We start from the raw sequence: 27637 nt of genomic DNA, 5'->3' as shown, positions 1-27637 counted from the left end.
AATGGATGAGAATTGAAACACACCGTAAAGACGAGGGCCCGTGTCGAAGAGAATCTTTCCATAAAGGCATGAAACCCAGAACTATATTCTTAAACAATTTATTATTAACAGATCCACAATCGCCAAGCTCAAGCTCCCAAAATTACATGACAGTTTGGTTTCATCTGTTGACTTCACCTCTTGTAATAACAAGCTGTCAAATCGGTTTTCTGTACAGTGCTCTAGCGACCTCTAGTGGATCCGACCTAAAAAAAAAACCAAAACAACAACAAAAACCCTAAACAAAAGAAAAACAAAACAAAAGAAAAACAAAACAGTGCACCAGATTGTGAACGACTCCTCCATTGTGCCGAGTTTTGGTCAAGGGCATGTCCATGTGTACAGATTCACTATTTGATGATATCTACATTCTAACCGGCAGGAGTGAGAGGGAAACGATCGCTTGCAGTCTTTACAAATGCAGAATTTTATCAGATTCATTCTTCATCAATTTTAGATGTTTGACCTTGTACGTAATGCCCTCAAAGTCACGGCCATCATGCAGCAGAACCAAAACAAACAGTGAGATTTTTCACATACGTTTGGAACAAATAAGTCCAGTTTTTATTATTGTGATTTCTGTTAATGTAGCAGTGGCGCTTCAACCTGAACATTGATAAATAAAACACTGACAAAATTGTAATTTTTTTTCTTTTTTTCCTCCTTTTTCTGTAAGGATCTCACGTTATCCTTAAGACACTGTGAAGTAAGAATAACCAAATTTATCATCATTCCACACAATTAGATTTTCCTTGACCAATGTCCTTATGTGAGATAGAATGTTTGTTTTTCCTCTTTTAAAAAAATCCAACTCATCCTGGGAAGAACGTGTTGGGTGGCTGCAGCGTTCTCTCCCCATCCAAGGCCCCTCAGGAATAACTAGACGTTTTGCTACCAACATCATCCTCCTGCGATCCCATACTCTGAAGGGGAAACAAAAAACAAAAACAACACAAAACATCAAAACTGTTATCTGAACACATCAGGCGGAGCCACTGCTGCAAACCAGTTTCTGCTGCACTTCCACCAACAATGAGTGATTGTTTTGTTCAGGTCTCAATGCCCAATATTACTTGATGGTAGGGCGTATTGCCATTCTGGGAACTAACTCCTTAGACTTTTTCTCCAGTTTGTGTTGATATATACCAGTGGTTCCCAAACATTTTTTGCTGGGCCCCCTTTGTTTTACCAGAAAAATGTTCGGCTTAGAATGAAGTTGGTTTGGAAACATATTCAACTATGCTTCATTCCCTGCTTTGTGTTTCTGTGGCGGCCCTGTGCTAGCCGTGTCCAAGCGTTTTGGTTTTTTCTCCCCCTTTTCATAACGCGCCTCCCCTAGGGGGCGGGCCCCACACTTTGGGAAGGTCTGATATATACAATAAGGAAGTGTGCAGCTACTTGACTGGTCGTTTAAAAGTTGCTGTCCTTGTTTGTTGGCACTGAAAATCCAAGCCACTTAACTTTAAATGTCGATAGCTCCATCACCGTTTGTTCTTGAGACAAAATTGAATACTGTTTTGGAAGGAAGGGAAGACGAGCTTTACAGCAATATCTGGTGTATTGTGGCAGCATAAAAGTATTCACCAGGTACTACTGTCTGAACAGGCAGATGTTACCATGTGCACTTCACATTATTGTTGGTTCTCAACCATTGTGGACCAGAGAGAAAATTCAAATAGTTCTTGAAAGCTGAGAATTATTTAGTAAATTTACAGCCAAAATTACAAAATGAGTCACAATGTACGACTAGCCCAGGCAGCGCCTCTCAATGATGGAAAGGTGTAAACAAACGAGGTGAACTATAAGCAAGAAGACAGCTGTGCAAACCATTTAGCTTCTGTAGAAAATAAGCGTTTGTATGTCATATGTAAGATTAAACTGATATAAAACCACGCAGGCCTGCAAGGAAGGCAGGTTGCTATTAACTTTAGCCAGATTTGACAAATTAATTTGTGTTTTATTAGCACAATGGTTCACAATTTGATAGAAAGTGAGCCTGACTGCTGCTATTAAAGTGGTTAATGACATTGTTGATTCAATGGACTGCAAAAAATACTGTGCTGCTCCTTTTCTTGACTTGTCAAAGGCTTTTGATACAGTTGACCATGCTATATTTTATTAAATAGACCAATATTGTTTAGTCTATCTGTAAATGCTGTAAGTTGGTTTTCAAATTACTTGTCAGCAAGAAAACAGTGTGTCCATGCTGCTGGGTCTTCTTCCTCTTTTCTCCCAGTATCCAAAGGAGTTCCGCAGGGCTCCATATTAGGGCCATTGCTATTTTCTCTTTACATAAACAACCTTTGTGATAATTTGTCAAATGCAGCATTTCATCTTTATGCAGATGATACAATTATTTATTGTTCACCCCCTTCAGTAGCACAAACCCTGCAATTTCTGCAGTCTGCCTTTGATGTAGTTCAGTCCCATTTAACTCAACTTAAGTTGGTGTTAAATCCAGAGAAATCCAAGTTCATGTTATTCTCAAATGGCAAAGAGTTGTTAGCTACGTCTCCTAAGATTAAAACAATTCAAGGAACTGAAATTGAAATGGTCACATCTTACAAGTATCTAGGGATCATTATAGATCAGAATTTGTCATTTAAAACTCACATTCAAAGGCTTGTGTCAAAGTTAAAACTAAAACTAGGTTACTTTTTTAGAAATCAATCCTGTTTCTCCCTCCAAGTGAGAAAACACTTGATTCATGCAACTTTTTTACCTTTATTGGATTATGGTGACCTGCTTTTTATGAATGCACCTGCCCACTACCTAAAGAGGTTGGATACTGTGTACCATTGTGCTTTACGTTTTATTACTGGCTATGGAAATCGTGCACATTATTGTTCTTTGTACGCTGCTGCTAAATGTTATATACTTATGTGGTATGTATATTTTGACTTTTGTTGCCATGATGCCAAGTCTCTCTTGAAAATGAGATTTTTAATTTCAATGAGATTTTTTACCTGGATAAATAAAGGACTAATAAATATTTGGTTAAGAAAAATAATTCTCACGCTGTTATAGCTGGGAAAGCCTCCTACACCTGAGTTTAGGGTGAACGACCCCACAAACGGCCCAAAAAACTAAAAGTGAAAGTATTCTTGTGGTCACATTCCCGACCTGATAAGCTTGGATCAGATTCTTCATCCAAAACAGCGTCTTGGTTTTTGTCTACAGCCAAAGGCTCGCCACCCTCCATAAGGAAGGTTGGGTTAGTTTGAAACGGAAGCCAATGTGCAAATTTGTGCAAGTTTTAGCACCATAGTGTAAATGTAGACACACAAGGGCAAGCGGTCAAAACAGGACGTCCAGGGGGCAATCTTTAAAAAGGGAAAAAGAAGAACCAGGCTAGGACTGTTTTCTGACTTGCACAGTTGGAAATGTTCTTGAAGGGAGAGATCTATAATTTGAATCAGGTATAGTTTTTGGTTTTTATGGATGGAAATGCAAAACCTTATGATCGCATATTGCATAACAAGCGGCATGTCAGTTACACTGAAAAGGGAGAATTACAGAGTCAGTGTTTATCAAACGCCCAGCAATGGATTTCATGAAACAGTGACTGAAGACACCATGTGACTTGGCAACACAATCTGCTCAGGCATGCCACATGTGCAACAAACAGTGATCACACTGTTTCTAAACCTCTAAGCATCTTATCCTCTGCTTCAATAAAAAGTTTAAAATTTGAACTTTTTGGACAACATACACGCCGACAGGAGAACATCTTTAGTCTGGCTCATTCTACCAAAAATACACACATAAGCCAAAATAAGAAAAAGCAACTCCAGTGCTGCTGGAGCCCCCCCTCACCTTCTGCACAAATTGTGGGTTTACTGTGATTTCCTGATCCATAGACTTTAGTTTCTCATCCAGCTGTATACATTTCAACATCTGAAAAGAGAGGAAAAAAAAGACACGTGCTCATTTTCAAAAATTCATGCAGGATTTGTGTATTGCAACTGCAAACAATCCATGCAAAGCACAAGAACAGTGAACACAGATCTGAGCCTCCACACCTCTTGGTCAATTTTGTGGAGCATTGCTGGGTTGTTGTATTTTTCAGGGTTGTCATGGAAGCAGACCATACCATCTTTTTGGTTAATGCTAGCATAGATCTCACCATCTTCAATCTGCAAAGAAGAAAACAAGAGGGAATGCAGAAAATCCAGTGTAAAGACTATTGTTATATGGTCGTTAAGGCCTTCAAGTCCAAAACGGTCCAACACAACAGATAAAAGACTTGTGTAATACATCTATAGCTAAAAAAAATATCAAACCATTTCACAAACACGTAAAGTTGGATATCGTGATTTCTATCAGCATCAACTGGATTGTATTTTTTGTGCTTTGGTCTCTCTGGAGAACTCACCATGTGTAAGACGTATTTCTCTGCTTCCTGCGGGCCTGAAAGCTGCACTCGACTCGCCATGTCTTGCAAAGACAGTGTCAGGAAGGTCTGTGGGGTTCGCACAGAGGAAAAACCGATATCAGATCTAGTGAATGGGCAAAAACCCGCCATCTAAACTCCAGTTTGTTTCAAATAAATCCCTTGACAACTCAACGAACGTCTCTTTAACCTCAGTAAAGAAGCTCTCAGTACTCTGGATTGTCTGGCTAGCTGGTGCTTTGGATTTGTGCCTGTCTGTTTGAGCTGGCATGTGCAACATGAACCTAAAAGATAACCTAAAGTGATATCCAGACAGCACTGGGCCTGGATTTAACCTATAGGCTGTATGGAGTGTGAAACTCAAGTTTTATGGGTCACACAGCCCCTCTAACTTCAGTCTTCTTGGTAATGTGAACAAGATGACCCAACAGGTGGAAACTGAAAGCTCAAGAGTCATTGTTGTTAGTCGTTTTAGCAAAGATGGGCCAACAGCCAGTTATCAGATGTCAGCATCTGTCTTGGCACACCCATGTTTTGGCTGTGTTTCCTTTCATTTTGATTATCGTGACCTCTAATGAACTGCGCCACAGATGATTTGAGACGACAGAGACATTTCTACGTTCTTGACGTCTCTCTTCTTACAACAGAATATTTCCTAAAGTAAAGTCGCACAAGCTACCCAGTGAAGCTTATCTCTTGAAGGCATCGGGAGTGTGTTAATATCACACATCACATAGAAAACACACACACACAGCTCACCTTTGTTAGCCTCTGGATATTCTTCTTGTAGAGAGAGGAGAGGCACTGTTTGACCAGGCCTGTGTTGTTGTCTCGTGTGAAGGTCTCGCTGTGTTTGTTGACCAGGCTGCGCAGCTCGGCCGGGTTGTTGGTGGTGTAAACCTGAGCCAACTCGTGGTATGCGTTGCTCAAGGGCTGAGGCACAAAAAAGAAAAAAAAGGAAAAAAGCAAACGCAATTATGGACGGATAGCTCAGTAGCAGCAAAATAAATAAGTGGCTTTTCCTGATGGGCTCACACTACAGCTGCACATAAATATTCAACTGTTCCAAATATTAGTTGTTGTTGAAACTTAGAAACTTTGTGAGCAGATTTTGCTGCTTTTCAAAGCCCACAGTGAATTTTTGATTTACAAAAAAATAAAGAAAATAAAGAAAATTGCTACTGCGTGACACTGACATCTTGATCTGCTTGCTTTTACAGACTCTCTGTTCTGCTGCGTTCAGTTAAGTGAGTGAGCCGTGAGGCTACAAAGCAGCGCTGCACAGTGTGGGAGAAGAAGGGAAAAAAAAAAAACTTTCTGTGTGAGCAGCTGTCTGATACATAAAAGGCAAAATGACAGGTGAGCCTTTGTGTTCACCTCGTGTGTGATGGTATTTTTATCAAATCTGATTGAAATCAGTGCTTTTGACTCTGTCCAAGTAACGATTCATCTTTGAGTCTTTTAGGTGCTCAGAGGTGTTTACTTTCCAATTAGTGTAAACCAATAATTGAAGTGCATTCACATCCTACCCCTGATGCCTACACCAATGCTGATGCTCTTATCTTAACTTTAAAGACAAATGTTGGTGAGTTCTTCCTTTGCCCGAGCTCCACTTTTCTATAACGTTTCATCAAATTCAGCTTAATAACTTTTCCACATTCTAGCTAACAGAATGAATGGCTCACCCTCCCACTGAGACTCAGCCTAGCAGGCAAAAAAACAACATTTTAACAGCCAGTCTGTCGATCTGTATCACTGATTCTTCATGCATGAACCTAAATGTTAATCTATACATTACTGAGCATCAATACACTATTATTATTACTACTTTTTGGTGATTTTAGAAAATGACACTTCTTGGCTACACCTCTAAAAAGAAAAAAATATCACCCACACGTCATGCATCCTTACCTTGATGAACCTCCCTACTATTTGTGAAGTGTATTTGGGCAACTGCTGCACTTTGCCGTGGAGAATAAGTGACACCAGGATGTATTTTTTATAGGCTTCCAACATGATGTGGCTCACTGCCATGGCTGGAGTGGTTATTGCCTGTCACAGAAAATTAAAAACAAAAGCATGTGCAGTGATGCCGCAAAGAACGTTTAAATTCAGGAGGCAACAAAAAGACTGTAAAGACAGTACCTGTTCATAAAAATACAGTGCTCTTTCAAAATTTTTGAGGCCCGTGTAGATCATGCCACCATAGTAGTAGTAACATAAAAAGTGCTTTGCGTCGTAGGCTCCGTTCTCCTTGCAGATGTCCATCATGTCCACCTCCAAAAAGGGCAGGGCTGGCTTGAAGCACTTTGCTAACAAACACAGCTGCAGAAGAACATATAAGAGGTGAACAAGTGGCTTAGACTGCATATGGAAAAGGAGATGTGCTGGGATTACAACTGGGATGATGCTAAGAACTTACCTGACACAGGTCTGCGTGAACTGAGGTAAGTTGGTTTGTGTTCATCTGCATTTTGTCTATTGCCTGTTTTAGGACCACGACACCCCTCAATGGCTGTCAGAAGAGGAGAAATTGTGAGTTACTAAGCTGAAAGTCGTCCTGAGACACCCAAATGTGCTGGAAACAGTCAGGGCCTGAAGAACACGCTAAAATATTTAGATCAAGAAGGGAAAGGAAAACATGCTCCACTGTGGTGCTGAAACTCAGTGCTGTCTTAGTGATGAAATGACTCATGTGAGCCCTGTGATGAAAAATGATTGTGACTGACTCATTTCATTCTGACCAAAGGGGGGAAATTGGTTTTAGCTGCAAGGTAAATGCAACACACACACTATGTAGGCCACACAGAATTTAGGAGATAAACACTAACATGATCATTCAGGTGGAAGGAAGTTTAGGGGTTGGGGGGTTGGGTGCTGTATTAGACAGCAGGGTCATGTGACTCTCCTGCTGCTTGTGAGAGCGCGGATAAATACACTTGCAGTGTTTCCCCACGCACAGACTTGATTTGGCCATCCAGATATATCAACACCCAAGTATACATTTGTCTGCTGGCAGTCTCCTCGCCATTATTTTGAGTGTTCAGTGGCTGCAACCTGGCTTACTGTTGTGGCAGTCCTTAATATTACTCTCCAGAGTCTCTCATCCACCCTCATGAACTGTAGCTGCTGGTGGTAATTCTTGTAGGTTATAGCTAGCACCAGCAACAGGTTGCTTGTTCATTGAAGCTAAGAACCACAACAAGGACTACTGTTATTGCATTCACTTCACGCCCATCCGAGCAATGATAAACAACTAGAAAGGATTACTCTTATACCAACTCCTTAAGAAAGCACCCGATCCCACAAACACAATCTAATTCAGTAGGAAATGCTGACGAGGGTATGGCAATGGTGGCGCGTAGGGTGAGTGATATCAAATGAACTGCTGACAGGAAAGGCCCTAACCCCTTTAGCTTCAAGAGATACAATTGTGTGGATGTCACTAAATCAGCAGCCTGCAGATAAATACACACTGTTTAAAAACATGTGGCCTCTGGCAGAAGACAAAAGTTCTGAAGCCAAAAACTAGTCAGACTCATGAAGTGTAAAACCAAGAATTACAGAAGCACCAGGAAATACAGAAAGCCTGCCTGCTTTTTGTTCTTTCCGCTGATATTAAAGACTGCACGGGCTGAATGAAAACAAACTGCTTGGCACAAGTGCAACAGGATTACATACTGCATAATCTACAGAGGGACAGAGAATGCAGAAGGCATTTTCTTCTAGGGAGATGTATCATGAACAAATCTTAACAGTTCTCTTACAAAAAATAAAATTTAAAAATGCAATTGTGTTCTTTTTTTTTTGTTAAGCATTCACTTTTACAACATAGCCCTACTTTTGTCAAGCCTAAACGACATCACTATTTAGGCTACGTTCACACTGCAGGCAAAAGCGCATCAAATCCAACCTTTTTTTTTTACCCTATGCGACCCATTTCCGATCATGGTATGACAGTGTGAACAGCACAAATCCGATATTTTCAAACCTGACCTGAGTCACTTTCGTATGTGGTACTGAATCCGATATATATCTGATGTTTTAGAAAGCGACTGCTGTTTGAACGGTCATGTCACATTAAATCCGTCTTTTACATCACTGACACAAGACAGACGCCTATTATCAGCGCCGGAGAAGCGCCCAAGAAGACATCGTGGACGCTTCCTGGCCATCCAGTGTAGATGTTAGTGAAACTGTTGGGAAGACAACGTTGGAGAAACGTGAATATTTTATTTGTACTGTATAATCTGCAGATTCTGACAGAAATCTGCAACTATCCTTTGAAGCACCGCTCCTTTCTAAAACAGCAATAAGGATCATTATTAGGCCATATGTAAATAACTTTATAACTTAAAAAAAAATTGGGAAACGTAAAGTCCGAATAAAGTCTTTATATTAAGGCCATCAGTCAAACAATACTGTGTGGTCTGGGTCTAAACAGAGCGCGTTGTGTGTGAGGTCTTCTTTTGCGCATGCGGGCCGCTTTGAGGGTTCACACTAGAGCGCGTTGGCTGTCACATTTTATTTGTAGTGTGAACAAGCAGACAAAAAAAAAACAAAAACGGATTTGATCAAAAAATCGGAATAGAGCATTAAGACCTGCAGTGTGAACGTAGCCTTAGTTGGATTAGGCTCAGAATGATAGAAAGAGACATTCTTACCTGTTTCCGCTCTACAAGTGCGTTTGTCAACTGGTGGCAGAGACCAGCAACTGTGGCAGGAAAACAGAAGAGTTATGATTAACCACGTGGATTCTGCCAGATCCCACAAATCCACATAACAGATTTCAAACCACTGATACAAAGCTGTGACTGATACCAACAAAATTTATATAACCTTGTGTAAAATATATGAACACAAGTAGCGATTCATGACAGCTCAGCTAGAAACGCATACACGAAATGCTTCTGTCTTAACAATCACAAAAACAAATTGAAAAAAAAAAAAAAAACTTGACACAAAACAAGTTCACTGAACAATGAGACTTACAAGTGTCTGTTGCATATCTAATGTGCTCCCCATTGCATGTACTGATGAAGAGCTGGACTTGGGAGAAGAGCGTCTCAAAGTCAGGGATGTTTGGCATGGAGAACTTCACAAATCTTGAGCAAAAGCAGAAGGAAGGAAGGAAGGGGGGTTAGCCAAAACTTAGCATTAGTTTGCCGATTTTTAAAAATCATTTAGAGCTAAAGGGCTGAGTTTTGAGTAAGGAGGGAAATGTATCGATCAGACGCAATGTTGGGTAAGCAGAAGCGAGATTGATTTTGTAAACAGGAAATAATAGCTTTCATTTCTGTGTTATTTATTATCAGTTGTAAAGGCAACAGAAAACCTTTAGCAGTGTCACGTCTGTGCAGGATTTGCTATAGTGCAGAGAATGTGTGGAAATTTTAAAGAAAGGAAACAATTTGAAGAAGTGAGAGAGATTATTCCCTTTCAATAGAACATTATATGCAGGAACTTATTATCGGTCAACTTTTCCTCTCATTTTCCTCTAAATCCTGAGCTGGCTCTGTCATTTTTCCAAGAGACTTCCTCTAAAGAACTACCGCCTCTTCCTCAACCAACACAAAAAGTACAACGTGACCTTCAATAGACACAACATTAGGAGAATATCTTGGCCAAGAACAGCAGAACGAAAGCAGAGTGCAGTGAAACACCAAAATGTAAACTAATAAAAAAAATTAATATTAATAATACTGATAATAATAATAGACCAGTTAGAGGGGAAAAAAACTTTATGAGAAAAATTTCTTGTCATGTGGTAACTGAGACAGAAGAAAGTTATAGTGGAAACTTACAGCACAGCCAGCACACCTAGGGAGTGCTCCTGGATGTCCAGGGCCCCCAGCACCGTGTCCAGGTGGGACAGATTTTTGGCCAGCAGCTCCCCACTTTTGTTGATCAACTCACATAGCTGAGTCATCTGGCCTGGAGGGATGAAGGGAAATTGAGGTCAACATTGAGAAATTTAACCACACTTAACTTTTTGTACCGACCTTTTAAATCTATGGGAAGTCCAAACTAGGGTGTCTTTCTAAAGGCTTAAGGTAACTTGTTTTGCAGGTCTAGGTGCAGATTATATTTTTGACACCAGCCCACCAGATGTAGAATAAAATCAGGTTGTTATGCTGAGATTTAATGTCATCAGGTCTCTATTTCACAAGGTTGTTATTACATTGCAAAGCACACAAGGAGGGCACATGGACAAAATCTTAGCTGGAAACGCTACAAAGACTAGACACAATCAGTATGACCACAACCCCACTACAACTATTATCAGTAAAGTTGTTGTATGTTGATAGGAGAAATAATGCACAGTGATACATTTTCTTTGTTGTTTAATTGGTCAAATTATGGATAAAATAGGAATTTTCTTGTTTACGAATCCAAAGAGGCTATTCTTTATAAACCTAGAGGACACACGGACTCATAAAACTGTGTATAACCGCCGCGCTGCGGATGGGCATTTCAATTGAAATCGGCTGGCCAAGTGTCCTGTCAAGGCCTTGCAACAGAGGTAATGCGAGCAGGATTGACAGATGACTTCGAGCCAATAATATTTGCCAATTCAGTCCGCTAGCCAATTATATGAGGCTAGGGCGGGACTACCGGTAGGCAGTCCCCAGAAATTATTTTCTAGATCAAAAACAAAAAGTATAATTTTCACATCTAGTTTGATGACATGCACGTTATGCAGTTATCCTTCGGGTCCTTGTGTAATACCGCATCTTCTCGTGGTAGTTTACATAGGAACTACAGCGACATAAGGTCGTTTTAGCGATGTGTTTACATGATAAAGCAAAAAGAAGCCTCTGACCAGTTTGACTGCCTAGCTATCGGCAAGGCATTGGATAGCATATGCTAGCTAACTAGCTAATACTTCAGACTCTAATGAGTTTATCAACCCTACCTTGAGCGGAAAGCTGCCGCACATTGTTCACAAACTGCTCCAAGGCTGAAGCCATTATTTCCTGGGTCCAACGTGGAGGTAATTTGCACTGTATTTCATTCAAACGTCAGAAACAACTCCGTCCGGACTAAGACAGGGGGCCACACAGCCGCCACTGAGGTGAGGCTATCGCGAGATCGTAAGAACAGAACAGCCCGCAAGGAGGTTTAGAGAACCGACCGTTGAATTCTTAAAGGGCCAGCTACCAGATTTGCTGGTAGTATTGAAACACACTTGCTTTTATATATCTATCTATATCTATATATAGATATATATCTATATATATCTATATATAGATATATATTGCGCGAGTGTGTGTTTATTTAAAAATGGACTTCAACTTCTCTCTTTGAGGACTCGGAAATAAAGGAAGTGACGTACATACCGGGGTTAACGTAGATGTTTTATGGTGAGACCTCTTGTCTAACTACTTTTACAGGACTACTATAGTGCTGCTCCTTTGGGGAAACGAAAATATGATGACATTGATACATTGATAAATATGATTGAATGTATATATGATTTGAATCAAGTTTTTGTTTAAAATTGAATAAATTTAAATTAAAGTTAAGTTTTGGTCTTAGACTTAGACTTAGATGGTCTGCCTCCAGCATCTTCTCTCTCTCTCTCTCTCTCTCTCTCTCTCTCTCTCTCTCACACACACACACACACACACACGTATTTCATGCACAAGTGATGGATCTCTGGAAGCTCCCCTGTCTGATGCTAAATGTTTTGCCCCTTTACCTATCCATCATTCAGAATAAGCTGTCACATTTGGGCATAAAGAGATGACTGTGCATAAATTGCAATGAACCTAACTAACGACAGTTCTTTAGCCAATAAATAATCACACACGTTGCGTGTATGATTATTGTTGTGGTAAAACCTTCGTATTGTTGTAAAATTTTATATTTTTCACTGTACATGGCTCCTGAAAACAGCGAGGAGTGAACCATCTTGGTCATGTGAGATCTTTGTTGCGCACGGGCTCGTAGTACAGTTTGTTCTTACAGCTGAGCGCTTCTCCCTTTGGTGCAGCAGCTCCAGTTGTTTACTTCTCGTTTCACCTCAGACAGCTCTAACAGCATATGTTGTTTATCTCATATGCTGTGGAATTTTAGAAAGGCATGCCTTGGATGCCGGCCGGCTAATACACACTGACAAACGATACAAAGAGCTCCCGGCAACTGTGACCGCCACAGGCAGGTCACAGTTGAACTGCCCGCTGCGGCTGCTGTGGTGCTAGCCTGTCAGCTAGCCAGCGTCTGTTAGCTCAACTGCCGCTCAGAATGTGAAAAGTTGGACAAAAATTCACAAGGGGCAAATAACAGTGTCTAAAACGAGTACTGAAAGGGGTTTAGCTCCAGTGTCTGGAATTATTTTTGTTTGTGTAAGTCCCATGCCGACTTTACAAGCTGTTTCTGCTGACTGTTTGGAGAGGGCAGAGACCGAGGGCGTGAAAAATGTTGCTGCTTAGTGCAACACGCCTACTAGGAAGAGGGAAAACTTTGCTCCGAGATCCCATTAAGAGGATTTGCGCAAACATGTCGTTCATCTCTCGTTCCGGGAAGAGACTGCGGGTCCTGGTGGACATGGACGGAGTCCTGGCGGACTTCGAGGGGGGTTTCCTGAAGAAGTATCGGGCCAGGTACCCGACGGAGCCCTACATCACCCTGGAGGACAGGAGAGGGTTTTGGGTGTCAACGCAGTACGGGCAGCTGAGGAGTGACCTTTGTGTGAGTGACAGCAGCACTAAATATAGTGGCTGAAATTCAACTTAGGCTTTCTCGATTTGGGATTTTTATTTTTTACAAGTTTTAATTCAAAAGATTGTCTGTCTCATTTACATATGGTTAACAGTCAAGTTTCTGACTGCTCTGGACTGGGACCTTTTCAATAGGGTGGTACAGGAGTATTTATGGAAGAGGATTATGGCCACTGGGAAAAATGGATTTTTTTGTCAGAATTCTGAAAAACAAAAAACAAAAGATGGCCCCACTTTTTCAGTACCTTCTAATCTTCTTAGTAAGTATTGGACTATTGCATTGCAATATTTTCATCCAGAATACAGTGAAAATTAGAAGAAAGTAGCATAATATGAATGGACATTAAATGCTGGAATTTTTACAGTGGAAGCAGAATAATCACATGTACTACATTGCAGTCTACTACTGGTCTCGTGCATGATTTAGACTTCTGCGGCAAATCTACATCATAGTATAACTGGAACTGCAAATACCTTTAAATGTTTCTGGTTAAAAAGAAACAATAAATAGTTTAATCGTACTCCACAACCTTCCACGTAACCCGAGAAATGTAACTACATGTCGGGTCAGACTATATGGCATGGAAGGTTATGGCATAGGAGTTTACAGTTACAGTGTAGATTTCCCGCAGAAGTCTAAATCAGGCATTATCCTTGCTCTCATCCCATGGCTCTGGGGATTGTGAGATTAACAGCGCTCTAGCTCAGTAGCATTAATTAGGATTGGGGGCTGGTGTCACCCCCGCTTCATGTGTAGACACAGCCATGGATGCGCATTCTTGAATTGGTTTGTGTGGATGAATGACTCAACCTCGATTTCCTTGTGGTTCACTTTAATGTGAAGTGTTGAGCAGTTCACTCACTACTCCATTTGATTATGTGTTTCCTTCAGTGTCTTAATTCACCTACTCCAAGCAAGAAGCAAAGTGCTACCTTGTAATCATGTCCACAGAAGTTGGCCTTTTGGACTTTACTTCTTCAGGGCTCATGAACACTCACGTGGATACACATACTGTACATGCACCTGATTAATTTACACGGTTGCAGATAAGCTGTATGCATGTGTTTTGTTTCCTTTTTTAAACTCCAGGAAAAAGCTATCAGCATCTGGGAGTCCAAAGGTTTCTTCATAGACTTGGACCCGCTACCAGGAGGAGTGGAGGCGGTCAAGGAGATGGCCGAGATGAATGAGTAGGTCTTGGAAGTTGCAGTGCATTTATCTCACATACACAAAAGAGACTGAGAGGAGTTCTTGTTGTATCACAAGTGGCTTAAATCACCATAATGGGAGAAGAATGTGCATGATTAGATATTTGCATGTAGCACTTTGATCAGAAGGGAGGTGGGGGAAATGGTGTTCTGAGTTAATATGTATTTAACTTTGCAAAATAATGCCAGGCTCTGTGGTTTGTTTATCATTTTCCACACAGTTTCACCCTGTTTAGTTCACTTTATCTGACTTCCTCCACAGTCTCTACATTTAGCTGGCTGCATTTTAAGGCTCTGTTTTCATACAAAAGCCCTGCAAAGCAGCAATGGCCTGCTCAGCCCAGTTTACAAGAAAAGCTGGGAGGCAGGAAGCCTGAAATGAGTGACTGTGCTCCTAAACACATCAGCAAAGTGTTTACCTGGGACAGGTCAGAGGGCTGTTTTCCCATAGACTTTTATAAGACCAGGTTTTCTTTGCACCTGCACCTATCCCCCCCTGATGGTCATTAAAAAGAAAGCATGTTTAAGACACTTGGCATTGGCGTCCTTTTTAGGCCCAGAAGCGACAGTGTTATGTAAAAGCCATGCGCCACCATTTCTTCACACTCTCCTATGAAAATGGGAAATGGGTGCCGCAACAAAAGAACGGTGAAAATTGAGCTACTGGGCAGAAGGAAAAGGGGAACACACACAGAAGATTTATCAATGTAGTGAAGGAGGACATGTAGAGGGTTGGTGTGACAGAAAAGGATGCCACGGGTTGGGTTAGACAGGGAACGCTTAAAGAGAGCTGAGGGAAGAATCACAGTATATAACAGTATACAGTATATAATGAGCTTGAAAGTCAATATTTGGTATGACCGCCTTTGTTCTTCAATACAGCCAGTGTTGTGTGCTTTTTGTGTTCATAATTCCACCAATTTTGACAACATCCCCAACTTTACTGGTTAAAATAGAGCCCCAAACCATGACAGAGCCTCCACCATGTTTTATAGGCAGCTGTAGAGACTGACGATCTGAACAAAAAAAAAAGAAATTTGGATTCATCACTCCATCAGACCTGTCGCCACTGATTTTCAGTCTACTTCTTATGTAGTTTGGGATACGTCAGCCTTTTCTCTCTGTTTCCCTTTCTTAAGCACAGGTTCTTGACAGTCATCCTTCCACTGACACAATTTCTGACAAGGCTTTATCGAACAGTAGATCAACTCAAGATACGTCTCTCTGATCTGTTTTCAGCTCTTTGCTTGATTCTTTTTTTTTCCCTAGTTCTTAAAGATATGATTTTCAGATACTGTTCATCTCCTGTTCTTCTTTTTTCATTCACCTGTTCAATTTCCTCAAATTCTTAAGAACACACTCCACACCATGCTGAAATAAGGCAAGTTTTTGGCTAATAGCTCTTTGTCAATCACCTTTTGGTGACAAAAAATAATGTTTTATGCTTGTTAAGCTGAGCAATCTTTGACATTTTTCTAAGATTGAACTGACTTTACTGCACTTTTTTTAGCTTCCACGGAACCAAATACAAATTAGGATTGGCTCAAGACTTTTGCACAATACTGTACATCCATCTTTTATTCTGTCTGTGATTTTTGAGACAGATTGTGAACGCCTCCTTTTGATGGAGGTTTTTTCTGTTTTGTCTGAACCTGACCAAATGAATCAAGTCAGAAAGCCCCTGTTGCTCATTCCAGTCACTCACAAAAGCCAGCAAGACTAGATTCTATAACATACACGTAAATTTGATATTTATGTTTGGAGCACATTTTATATATTTTTTACACACATTAAAACAGTGATTGTGTTTTGGGTCCTCAACGCTGCCAAAACAGAGACAACTTGCCACTCAGGGCTGTGCCTGAAGGCATCAAGCGTCGAGGCTGCCGTACAGCCTCCTAGGCCTGGCATCAGTAGTGAATGTGATGGTCTGTTTGTCTGTCTTCTCTGTATGATCTATTTGTGCTCTGCAGTCAGTGACAGCAGCAGGCCATAGGGACAATTACAGACACCTGGCCTCCATGTTGTGTCACCACACAGCCTGTCTTTGTGCGCGCCAGCACCACGCTGTTCTCCCGTTCACTCAGCCTCACGACTCAGATGGCCCCATGCTGTGATATTTTCAGTATTTTTTTTTCCCCTTTTTCTAATAAATGATTTAAAACACATCACCCCGAGTCTTACTCGGGGACGGTCGCGTGTAGTTTTTGATGATATTTTAATAAGTGTGATCTGAATCAGCGTGACACAGACTGTGACTACTTTTTTTTTTTTTTCTGGGATTATTCTCAGAGGAGAATGCACGTGAATAACATCTAAAAATACCAAAAGTTATGAACTTCGCTTACATTTCTTCTGCTGCTAAAAATGAATGGCTTTCTTTAGCCACCAGTGCCTGAATGTGCACGTTCTCCCATCAGGGTAATGCACCATACACATGATTTCATGTTTACTGGGAACCTTCCCCACATGAATTCCTGTCATAAAAGTTCAGGCCTAAGCAGCTGGAAGGTAAACATAATACTGTGTGTTTGTAACTTTTCCACTCTGGTCTGTTTGTTTCCCTTTGTTTCTGCAGCACAGATGTCTTTATTTGCACCAGCCCTATAAAACATTACAAACACTGCCCACATGAGAAGGTAGGCCTACTGCAAATCAATAACAAATATCCATTTCTCTGTGGAAATGATTAATGTGTTCCACTCTTTGCTGATGAGATCTCATCTGCTGTGTGTGTGTGTGTGTTTTTGTCTAGTATGCCTGGGTGGAGAAGCATCTGGGCCGTGACTTCCTGGAACAAGTCATTCTAACCCGAGACAAGACGTTAATCACCGGCGACCTCCTGATAGACGACAAACCCGACATTCTAGGTGAGGCCTCCGTGGAACTTTGTGTGGGTGCACTTTTGTGTTTATCATGATTCTTTTATTTTAATATTAATGCTCTAACAATCTTTTTAGGTTATTTTTGGTCTGTGAAGCGATCTGCTCCGGTTTAGCCTCTATGGCTTTCATGAAATAAAAACAACATTTTTGAACAATAAGTTTAGCTAAACAAAAACAAAAAGCATTCAAACTACTTATTTTTAGCTTGCTTCATTTCATTTTGCAAATTTCAGTAGAGCGCTGCAATCGCAGTGCATTCTGGGTAGTCAAGGCCATGTTGTCGTTCATAAAAATAAAGATAGAAGCTAACAAATAATGAGGGGAAAACGCACTAATGCCCACTGAAAAAGCACCTAAATGACCTATGAGAAGATCAGCAGCACAATAGGATACAACAAGATGCTAAACAACAAGGTTAAGGAGTGTTATTTGATCCATCCATCCATCTTCCTCCACTTGTCCAGTTCAAGGTCTCAGGGAAGTCTTTCCCTGCTGCCATAGGAAAAGAAACACAGTACGCACTGGACAGGTCGCCAGTCCGATTCAGGGCTAACATAGAGAGACAACCATTTGTACTCACATTCATACCTATGGGCAACTAAGAATCCCCAATTAGTCTGAAGCTGAAGTACCTGTAGAGAATCCACGCAAGCATGAGTGATGGTGGATTTGGATCCAGGATAATCTTCCTGGACTGGAATATGGGAACACAAAGAATGGTAGTCTTGAGAGCTGAAAAGAAGCCAACTAGACTTCTTTAGGTTTTGAAGACATTTCACGTCTCATCCAAGCAGCTTCTTCAGTTCTAGAATAATTGGTAGCGAACTCTTCCAGTAAAGGTGGTCTTGAGGATTGTTAACCCACTCTTAGTTATGTGAGATATTATATGAGCCAACAGATGACAGAGGAAACCTCTGTTAGACGTTACCCCACCCCACCGTCATGTGAGCGATTGAGGTCACCTAAGGCAAGGTGTGAGTGGTTGAAACACATGGGAAAAGAACTCGGGAGCATATGTGGCTGATGGCTGGTGCCATAAGCCACCGCCTCTGTTCAATGACAGCTGTTTACAGCGGGTCTAGATGGCCTCCTTTATTCCTCTCTTAAACCCTTTCTTCGTCCAAAATGTGAACATTGATGTCCTCAAAAGACAGTCCTTCCTTGTTTTCCTAGTCCTAAAATCCTTTCCCAGGTGTTTTCATGCGCTGACTTTTACAGGTGAGCCGAGACTATACCACTGAAGGTCATTGATAATGCTAGCTGGGTTTCCACACAAAGCGCAGATCATAACTGATCTCCGAGCCGTGAAAGCAGTGCCTGCAGCTTACCTCACGCACTGCTCTCTCATCAGTTTACCATGAAAAAATTTGTACTTACCCATCTAGATTTTGTTGGGACTTAAAATCCGGGGCTAAGCCAAGTTGGTTGGCCAACATAGGCAGTTGTCTGTAGCCTTTTGGAGGATATTTCATAAAGGTGACAGATAATGATGGTTGTGTGCAACAGCCCATCCAAGAAGTTTGTATTCCAGATCTAGTAAAATTCAAGCATTTTATTAGTCTGTGATGTAGTGTTTAAATTAGCAGGTGTCGGAGGATGCAGCTTGGTAAAGAAACCAGTGTTAGCTGAGTCTAAATCTAAGCCAAAAACATGGCAACACTGGTGCTATAAAATGTAGACTCCAAAACAAAGTGATGAATGAACATTATGTTGCCATTGTTCATTGTCTATACACAGTTTATGCTTTGCCCCCTGTCATGCTAAAGGTAGCAGCAGTAATATTGCATTAGATTGCTAGAATGAAATGTTTTCACACCTGATTACATTTTTATTCAAATTGTAACCATCATGCTAAAGCAGCTGCAGCTTTCCAAATGTGCACATGCTTTGGTGTGACGGTCAGTTTTTCATTACTTTTTTTTTTTATCAAAAGAACACATTTGTACATTAGTCATTTTTTCAAACAGAGTTCCAGAGTGCAAAGATTTTTTTACGTAATAATGTGCAGATACACACTAATGTCTGATGCTGGCTGTGAGTGCACATTTGCCTGAATAAAAAAAAACCATCTTGAAATGCTGAGTATTTAACTTATGAGTAGATCTCAAAGTTAGTCGGCTTGAGTCGTGTAAATTATTGCTGCCGCAGTTAATTCAGTAGGAAAGTACAGTAGTTCACTGATCTGAGCAGATCAGGGATGATAACTATTATTTTTAAATCACTGAAAGAACAAGAACAAATGAAGAACAAAGCAAAATCTTCAAAGAGGACTTTTGCATAATAATGTTTGTGAAACTTGGTGTGGGTGTTATAATTATTTGCATCCATTTTCAGTGCTTTGATTGCTTCATGAGGCAGCTGCTGCAGTGTTCCTATGGTCTGTCAGGACAATTTATATCCTTCACACACTTAAATACAGGGAGCTGCTACTTAAATAATGTTTATATTTCTGTGACTTGGACAGGTGTGGAGCCAAATCCAGCGTGGGAGCACATCCTGTTCACTGCCTGCCACAACAAGCACCTGCCCCTCAGCCTCCCCCAGAGAAGACTCCTGTCATGGTCAGATGATTGGAGGGCCATCCTGGACAGCAAAAGGCAGTGAGGAGCTCCTGCACGGCTCAGCCCCACAGCAGCCTGGCATCAGGGTTAGTGGAAGTTCTGGGGTTCGCTGCTGTTGCCTTGGCATCCTTGTTCTCCACTAAGTAGGGTGTGGAGGCTTAAGCGGGATGAGCAGTTTACGTTTCAGGTTGAATGGAAGTGCTGTACAAGAAGACTGTTGATCCAGTCTGTTGGAAGAGGATGTTCACTTGCTCGACCACAAGGGGGCACTCTGACACTTTGTATGAATTTGTGTTGGCGACCAGATTTTGAACAATCTCACTGAATGAGAACAACAAAAGGAGTTCATAAAACGATACATGGTAAGTGGAAAGGACAGATTGTGTTGAGTGACCTCGGCGGTTATGGACTCAGTTTGCATTCTGGATGTTTCTCAGATTCAGACAAAATGGATTTCTGAGCCACTGCGTGGTCTATCTGTGGCCTTCATCGCAAAAGGCTTATCAATATTTAACTGCACCGTGTTGCACTCGTGAGTCAGTGTGATGTGATTCACAACAGGGCACTCCGCTGCACCCAAAAAAGCTCAAAAATACACCCTGAGTCGTGGGCACTGGCGAACACAGAAACACAGGACAGTGACTTGGAGTCAAAATTACTGTTCTATTAGGTTGTCATTATTTTGCATGTATTGTGTAGGTATGTGCCATGTTACTGTTATGTAAATGCAAAAGTACTGTGAAATCCACTCTGGTTTTTAAAAAGCTTAAAAGCCTACATGGGTGCTCTTTTTTTACAATATGTAATTGTTCAATATTTCACTGATACACAAATGAGAAAAGTAGCTGCACACGCGCATCTTGCCAAACATTGCTAGTGTAGATTGTTGTAGGCACTGAAGACTGAGTAACATTGGTTCAGTGTTGGTTAATAATGAACCATTATTCAATATTAATATATCACTGACAAGTCCATATGTTATTCAAAATTGTGGTAGGGTAGCTTTGCATGATTCAGTTCATAATAATCATTATTTCGTTTACATTGGACCCTTCTGCCACCTCGCAAGTTCAACGTTGGTCATAGACAAGCCATACCCCCCCCTTCCCTCCCAAAGCTAACTTTGTTCTGATTGGCTATCCCTCACAAACAGGAGTTTGCATCAGGTGTATGGAGAATTCTGTAGGGGCTATTTGTGCACACATTGGCCTCATTATTTGAAACTTTGCCCATGTTTAATATAAATATCCACAATTGCAACAGCATGGATATGACAGAATGCAGAATAAGGAAAAGTGGAAATCTATAGGAGCGGCAACAGTAATCACTATGTTTTATAAGTGGTATGTCACCATTCTGTTCATATTTTTAGAGCCGGGGTGTCCAACTCCAGTCCTTCAGAGCTACTGTCCTGCAGCTTTTACATGCAACCCTACTCAAAGACAGCTGAATCAAATGACTGGATTACCTCTTCAGCACACTATCAAGTTTGGCAAAGGCCTGATAACAAGCCATTCATTTGATTCAGGTGTGTCAGAACAAGGATGCATCTAAAAGCTGCAGGACAGTACCTTTTGAGGACTGGCGTTGGACACCCCTGTTTTAGAGCTTGTTTTCAGAAGCATGTCGCGCAAGATTTAAGTTGTAGAAAATGTTTTAATAATCCAAAAATAAAGTTTTTATTTCAGCTTGTCATTAATTACTTGAAAACTTAACTTGTATTAATTTTTAGAAACTATATTTTTATTATATTTTTTAGCATTTATAAAATGTATAAAATCACCACTTTCTCAGTGTCACTGTCCTGCTTCACTCATTTAAAGGGGACCTTTGTATACTCGTTTACAGTTTTATTCACCAACTCTACTAGAGTATGTCTGAATATGATTCACAGTTAAAAATACCTAACCTTGGTGCGGCACCTAATTTCATACGTTCTCTGAGGGAAACATGCCAATTTCCTGTGTGCCTGCAATATTTGCACTCTCTGACATCATACAGAGCAAAGAGTTGGGAAAAAAGTACCTGAAATGGAGTGTTTAGTGCATTCTCGCTTTTTCTTACTTGCACCGATGCTAACCTCATTGGAAACTTGATGCTTTTAACATGAACACCCATCAGAGTAACAGCACCTGTAGCTAGCAAAGCAGTAATAGGTCCCCTTTAGGATACACAGACGATATGTAGATGCTGGGATAAAATGCTTTTTAATTTCTGGTATATTTTTCAGGGAACTACGCAGTAGATGCTAATTATGTGTAATGAAAGATGTATGTAATGCTGAGTGCTTGTTTTTTTGTGACTAGCTTATACATATTCAAATGTCAGTTCAATCCAAATGCAAATGTTTGTTTCTGCCAGTGAAATGTTTAGATCCACCTCTATTAAAACCCATGCAAAAAAACAATAACTTGATGACTTGGACATCTTCTTTCATTTAACAGTGCCATTAAAAGTTTCATTGGCTTTGGTTGTTTTTATATTTTTTTTCATTAAAATGCATGCTGCTTAGTCACATGAAATCATAGATAACTTCCTGCCAAAGTCTGGAAACATGCCCACACTCGTGGTTTGACATTCTGGCACTTTTGGGGGGAGGTTTAACTAAACATGAAGAACGCTCCTCTTTGTGGTCTTTGTTGTAGTTGCTCTCTGCACTGATCATATCAGTTGAGGAAAAAACCTCAAGAAGCTGATGAAATGATTTGTACAGCTGGAAGCGTTTAATTTTCTTGAGCTCAAAAAGAAGGCAGCTGGACTTCTTTACATTTTTGAAGATGTTACTGTTGCATCTAAGAGGTTTCTGCAGTTCTTGCCCAGACTGTCATGACCTGGATGACAAAGAACCTACACAGACAGCTGTTAATTTGATTAAACTCACTGCTACGAAGCCCAACAATTCATTTAACTTTTGTTCACATAGCACCAATTCAGTCGCCTCACTTTATATTGAAAGGTAAAGACTCTTCAAAATTAGAGAGAAAACACCCACAATAAGATGATCTCACATGAGTGAGCACTTGGTGACAGTGGAAAGGAAGAACTCTCTTTTAACAGGAAGAGCTTTGGACATCTCTGTTGGCATCTCAGATGTTGGGATCACATTTCACTAAAGAAAGCATGTGTAATGACATTCTGTTCACAGATTTAGATGTGAACAGGTTATGTAAATCTATTGCCCTGAAGCCAGTGTGCAGACTAGAAGGGAGCTTGGGCGAGCGTTGCTGCTCAAGAGCATAATTTGCAATGGTTTTTGTTTTCATGCATCATGCTCAAATCATCAGTAAAGCATTCTGAAAAAGTGGCTGCCTCACCGTCTCTGTTCAGTGCATACTTTATATCAGATTTCTCATTATGATTTTTCATGTTCTTCCAATAAATCCACAGCGAATGGAGCACATTAGGGTCAGCAGATGACATAAGCGTCATGAGCAGCTGGCTTTTCCACAAAACGTCACGGTTAGAAGAAGATTATCAACAAAAGCAGCTTTTATGTCAGAATTGTACTCATTGTGGTCCTCAATAAACATTGCCTGCTTTCAAAACGTATCTTCTCTGATTGATGTGAGATCAACGGAAACGAAAAAGACACTTGAGTAAGAAAATCAAGCTAAGAAAGAAGTGTTTTGGTCAGAAAATGGTACAAAGAAACGGTGTAAAAGCCTTGTGAGCAAAGAGAAGAAAGACTTCTTTAAAAAAAACTGGGCTTGATGGCATGAGTCCTCTGTTCTTGTATAATATTATTGATATAGGTTGTTTCTATTCCTGCATCAACTTATTTTATTCAACTTAACTTTTAATTTTGCTTCTGTTATTCATGGGTTAAGAGGAAACTGATTTATTATTTATATTGGGCCTCAAAATGAGGGCTGGGATTGCTTTAAAGGTTATTTTTCCAAGTCTATATTTTTTGGGGGAAATAGCAGTGTCAGCATAAAATTATTGACCCCAGCCTGTTTGTGTTTCCTGTCAATACTTCCGTCTACAGTCAAGTAGGTCAGCTGTCTCCCAGCTGCTGGAGGAACCTTTCTGTGCTTTTCGTTCCATGCGATTGCCTTCATGGCCAAGTTGCTGTTAAAACAAACGTGTGTGACAGCAAAAAGCCTTTGCATACATGCTTTGTGTGTGTTGGATCTGTGCCAGCGTCTTTTTTCTTAATTGTGAATGAATGTTTCATGTTTCTGGAGCTAAACATTTTTCCTCATTGGCAGGCTCATAATTTCATGGGAGTAGGAAAAAAAAATCCCTGTGACTCCATTGACGTTTCTATAATTTTGTTGTTCTATATTATTATTTTGTTTTTATTTCTGGTTTTATTTTCAAGCACTTTTTTATCTGTCAAAAGTGCACTAGAAATAAATCTTCTATTTTACTTCTTCTGTTTCAGTTTTATCGTAGTTGGTCTCAAAGGTGATGTTTAACCACTTGTGTTGATGTTTCAATCAGACAGTGACTGGTGCTGTATTTTTCAGTTTTTTCAGTATAATATTTGATCATTTTTGTCACAATTCAATTTAATTTTCCACATTGCCTCTAAACAAATGTGTTCTTGTATTTCAGATATGGACTGGATGAATATATCCCTTTGCAAAGAACTGTTTTCGCAGCTTTTTCCTACATCAGGGGACTGTTTTTATTGCCAGTATTTGATGAACATTTTGAGCTTTCCAAAACTAGAGCTTATGTAATATAATCGGATAATGATGGCAGTTCATTTTAAAATCTGGCTGGTGATTAACCATAATTTTGTTTTTGGCAGAGCTTGCAAACGTAGCTGTCTTTCTGGCCGAGGTATAAAAATTTTTTTAAAATCACAGTCAGTCAGATTGATGCTGTTTGTCCTTTGCTGAGTGAGGCTATAAATGTGAGTGCACTGTAAGTGTAGGACCTGTGGAGGTGTTTAGAGTGTTTGTGGAGGGGGTGGAAGTGAATTGGAAGTCTTTTGGGAACATTTCTGGTTTATTTCATGTCAGCAAGATGCTATAAAACAACAGAAAAAACAGCAAAATACAAAATACAAGGTGAACACATTGACTGGTGAAGCTTAGCGTTTTAGCATACTGTGTGTAAAATCATTGGCAATCTAAAATGTTATTGAGTGACATATCTGTGTGATTACAAAACAAGCGTGCGTCCGTTGGCGTCATCACACCAAAAATATATCAGGCCTCACATGTAACTTCTCACTCAGTAATGATATGGTAGGCCTTCAAATGCAATGAAACGTCAGTGAAAAAAGACAAACAACAGTGGAAATCAGTCACGATTAGATTCTCTGGATTTGGGTCTACATGGAAACTGAAAGGTTGTCAGTCAGAACACTTTCATCCATAATATCAGCTCACGGGACACCAGTGTTTGCTCTCTGGCGTAACAACAAGGTCCACTGACAGCCATATTTCTTCTGAATGTGTCATTTTACCTGGTGGCAAAACAGTGTGTTGATCTAGGTTTCATGACGATTGGCTTTGGCCCACATTTCCTTTGCAGTTACCACAATATTGTCTGTCTTTTTTTTTTAATATCATAAAAAGTTTACGTACCTTGCACTCCAAGTATGACAGGGCATTTTTTTAAACATAGATGAGTTATTAAGGAGGGCAAAATTTGCCAGTGATGTCCAATGTGCTCTTTATCTTGGTAAATAATAAAAAAAAAACCTTGCTGACATTGCTCTACTTGATACTAAGTAGATGCATAAAGATACTCTGCAGGAGGCTGAATCGCGCTGTCATATAATCTGCTGGCTGCTGCTTTTTACGGCTGATTTCCCCACACTGCTTTATAATCACATTGCTTATGTTCTACACAAACAGTGTAATATGATCTACACTGGAATTGGTAATTTGTGATAATTTATGCAGGTGTTTTCACAACCTCTGCCATGTTGTAGTCACTGAGTTAGTGGGTTTAACAATGTTTTTTAATGTATGATTATTAAATAATGGTAATGCAATGTAAAATAAATGACACAGATTAGGCCCTTAGAGCTACAGTGAAAAGGAGGATCATTTGGGGAGGACTCAGACTACAGCTTGCTATTCCTCCACATTGAAATTGGAGCATCTGACTAGGATGCATTGGGCATGTCCCTGGGGCAGATCCAGGATACAATGAAGAGATTATGCCTCCTGGCTGGCTGTCTTCTCAGAATAGCTGGAAGAGGTGGCCAAAGTGTGGGAGGGAATCTCTGATGTCAATGCTGCTTCTGCAACCTGGACCTGAATGCTCAGAGGATGGATGGATAGACGGATGGGATGTGGTGTCTTTGAAGTTTAATGAACAGGAGCTGGAATAATGTTATTAGAGTGAAGTTGTGTTACATTTATTTTCCTAAGGAGGATTAAAAAAAGAATAATTTTGAAAAGAGAACTTAAAACAATGCTGGTGTGGTTTTACCTCCTAACTGGTTTGACGACTCTTCATCCTTATGACATATTTTTGTTTAAAATCCAATTAATTAATGTAGAATTCAGTCATTCACAATAATTAGAAATTTAAGAGAAATTAAAGTTACAAATGGGAGCGAAATGCTGCCAAAAGTATTCGCTCCTCTGCCATCCCACTTATGAACTTGAGTGACATCCCATTCTTAATCCATAGGGTTTAATATGATGTCGGCCCACCCTTTCCTGATATAACAGCTTCAACTCTTCTGAAAAGTCTTTCCACAAGGTTTGGGATTGTGTTAATGGGAATTTTTTATCCTTCTTCCAGCAGTAAATTTGTGAGGTTAGACACTGATGTTGGACAAGAAGGCCTGGCTCACAGTTTCTGTTCTAATTCATCCACAGGGTTTCTGTCAGGTTGAAGTCAGGAGTCTGTGCAGGCCAGTCAAGTTCTTCCAGACCAAACTCACTCATCCATGTTTTAATGGAGCTTGCTTTGTGCACTGCTGTCAAGTTGGAACAGGAAGGAGCCATCCCCAAACTGTTCCTACAAAGTTGGGAACATGAAATTGTCCAAAATGTCTTGGTATGCTGAAGCTTTAAGGGTTCCTTTCACTGGAACTAAGGGGCCCAGTCCAACTCTTGAAAAACAACCCCACACCATAATCCCCTCTCCACCAAACTTTACACATGGCACAATGCAGTCAGACAAGTACTGTTCTTTTGGCAACAACCAAACATAGACTGATCCATCAGACTGCCAGATAGAGAAGCTATCTTTATTGCTGCACCTGATGCTTTGCATTGCACTCAATGATGTAAGACTTGCAGCTGCATGCAGCTGCCCAGGAATGAAATCCCATGTCATGAAAATCTCTACACACTGTTCTTGTTCTAATCTGAAGGCCAGATGAAGTTTTGAGGTCTGTAGGGATTGACTCTGCAGAAAGTTTGCGACCTCTGCGCACTATGCGGCTCAGCATAACCCCGCTTTGTGATTTTCCGTGGGCTACCACTTTGTGGCTGTGTTGCTGTCATTCCCAGTTGCTTATAGTTTGTTATAATGCTACTAACAGCTGACTATAGAATATTTAGTAGCAAGGAAATTTCACAAGGGTACTGGTTGCACAGGTGACATCCTATCTTATCACCATGCTGGAATTCACTGAGCTGCTGAGAGGAACCCATTCTTTCTGCATGCCAAGGTACTTCCATCCATCCATCCATTCGCTTCCGCTTATCCTTTTCAGGGTCGCGGGGGGCGCTGGAGCCTATCCCAGCTGTCATAGGGCGAGAGGCAGGGTACACCCTGGACAGGTCGCCAGTCTGTCGCAGGCCAAGGTACTTGATTTTATAAATCTGTTGCCATGGAAGTGATTGAAACAATGAGTTAAATTATTTGGAGGGGAGCTTGAATACTTTTGGCGATGTATTTGTA

General features: G+C 40.5%; 2 protein-coding genes across 2 annotated transcripts; one reads left to right on the top strand and one right to left on the bottom strand.

The window, feature by feature from the left end:
- Positions 1-82: 82 nt before the first annotated feature.
- Positions 83-11619, bottom strand: cops3 (COP9 signalosome subunit 3). Its single transcript, XM_086302833.1, has 12 exons — positions 11349-11619; positions 10237-10366; positions 9425-9537; positions 9097-9146; positions 6855-6947; positions 6578-6757; positions 6344-6484; positions 5192-5365; positions 4415-4501; positions 4062-4175; positions 3856-3936; positions 83-962 (listed from the first exon to the last, which is right to left on the bottom strand). The coding sequence occupies exons 1-12, from the start codon at positions 11401-11403 to the stop codon at positions 909-911; spliced, it is 1272 nt and encodes a 423-aa protein (XP_086158959.1). The 5' UTR covers positions 11404-11619; the 3' UTR covers positions 83-908.
- A 478-nt stretch (positions 11620-12097) lies between these two features.
- Positions 12098-22220, top strand: nt5m (5',3'-nucleotidase, mitochondrial). Its single transcript, XM_086302834.1, has 5 exons — positions 12098-13126; positions 14246-14346; positions 16943-17003; positions 17120-17234; positions 19714-22220. Exons 1-5 carry the CDS (start codon positions 12854-12856, stop codon positions 19851-19853), a joined length of 690 nt encoding a protein of 229 aa, XP_086158960.1. The 5' UTR covers positions 12098-12853; the 3' UTR covers positions 19854-22220.
- Positions 22221-27637: the final 5417 nt, after the last annotated feature.

Source organism: Aulonocara sp. 'chitande type north' Nkhata Bay, linkage group LG8, assembly GCF_057382095.1.
Source record: "Aulonocara sp. 'chitande type north' Nkhata Bay isolate Kocher_YH1m ecotype deep benthic linkage group LG8, A_spYH_male_GT1.1, whole genome shotgun sequence".
NCBI lineage: Eukaryota > Metazoa > Chordata > Actinopteri > Cichliformes > Cichlidae > Aulonocara > Aulonocara sp. 'chitande type north' Nkhata Bay.
This window is presented reverse-complemented; position numbering and strand designations above follow the sequence as displayed.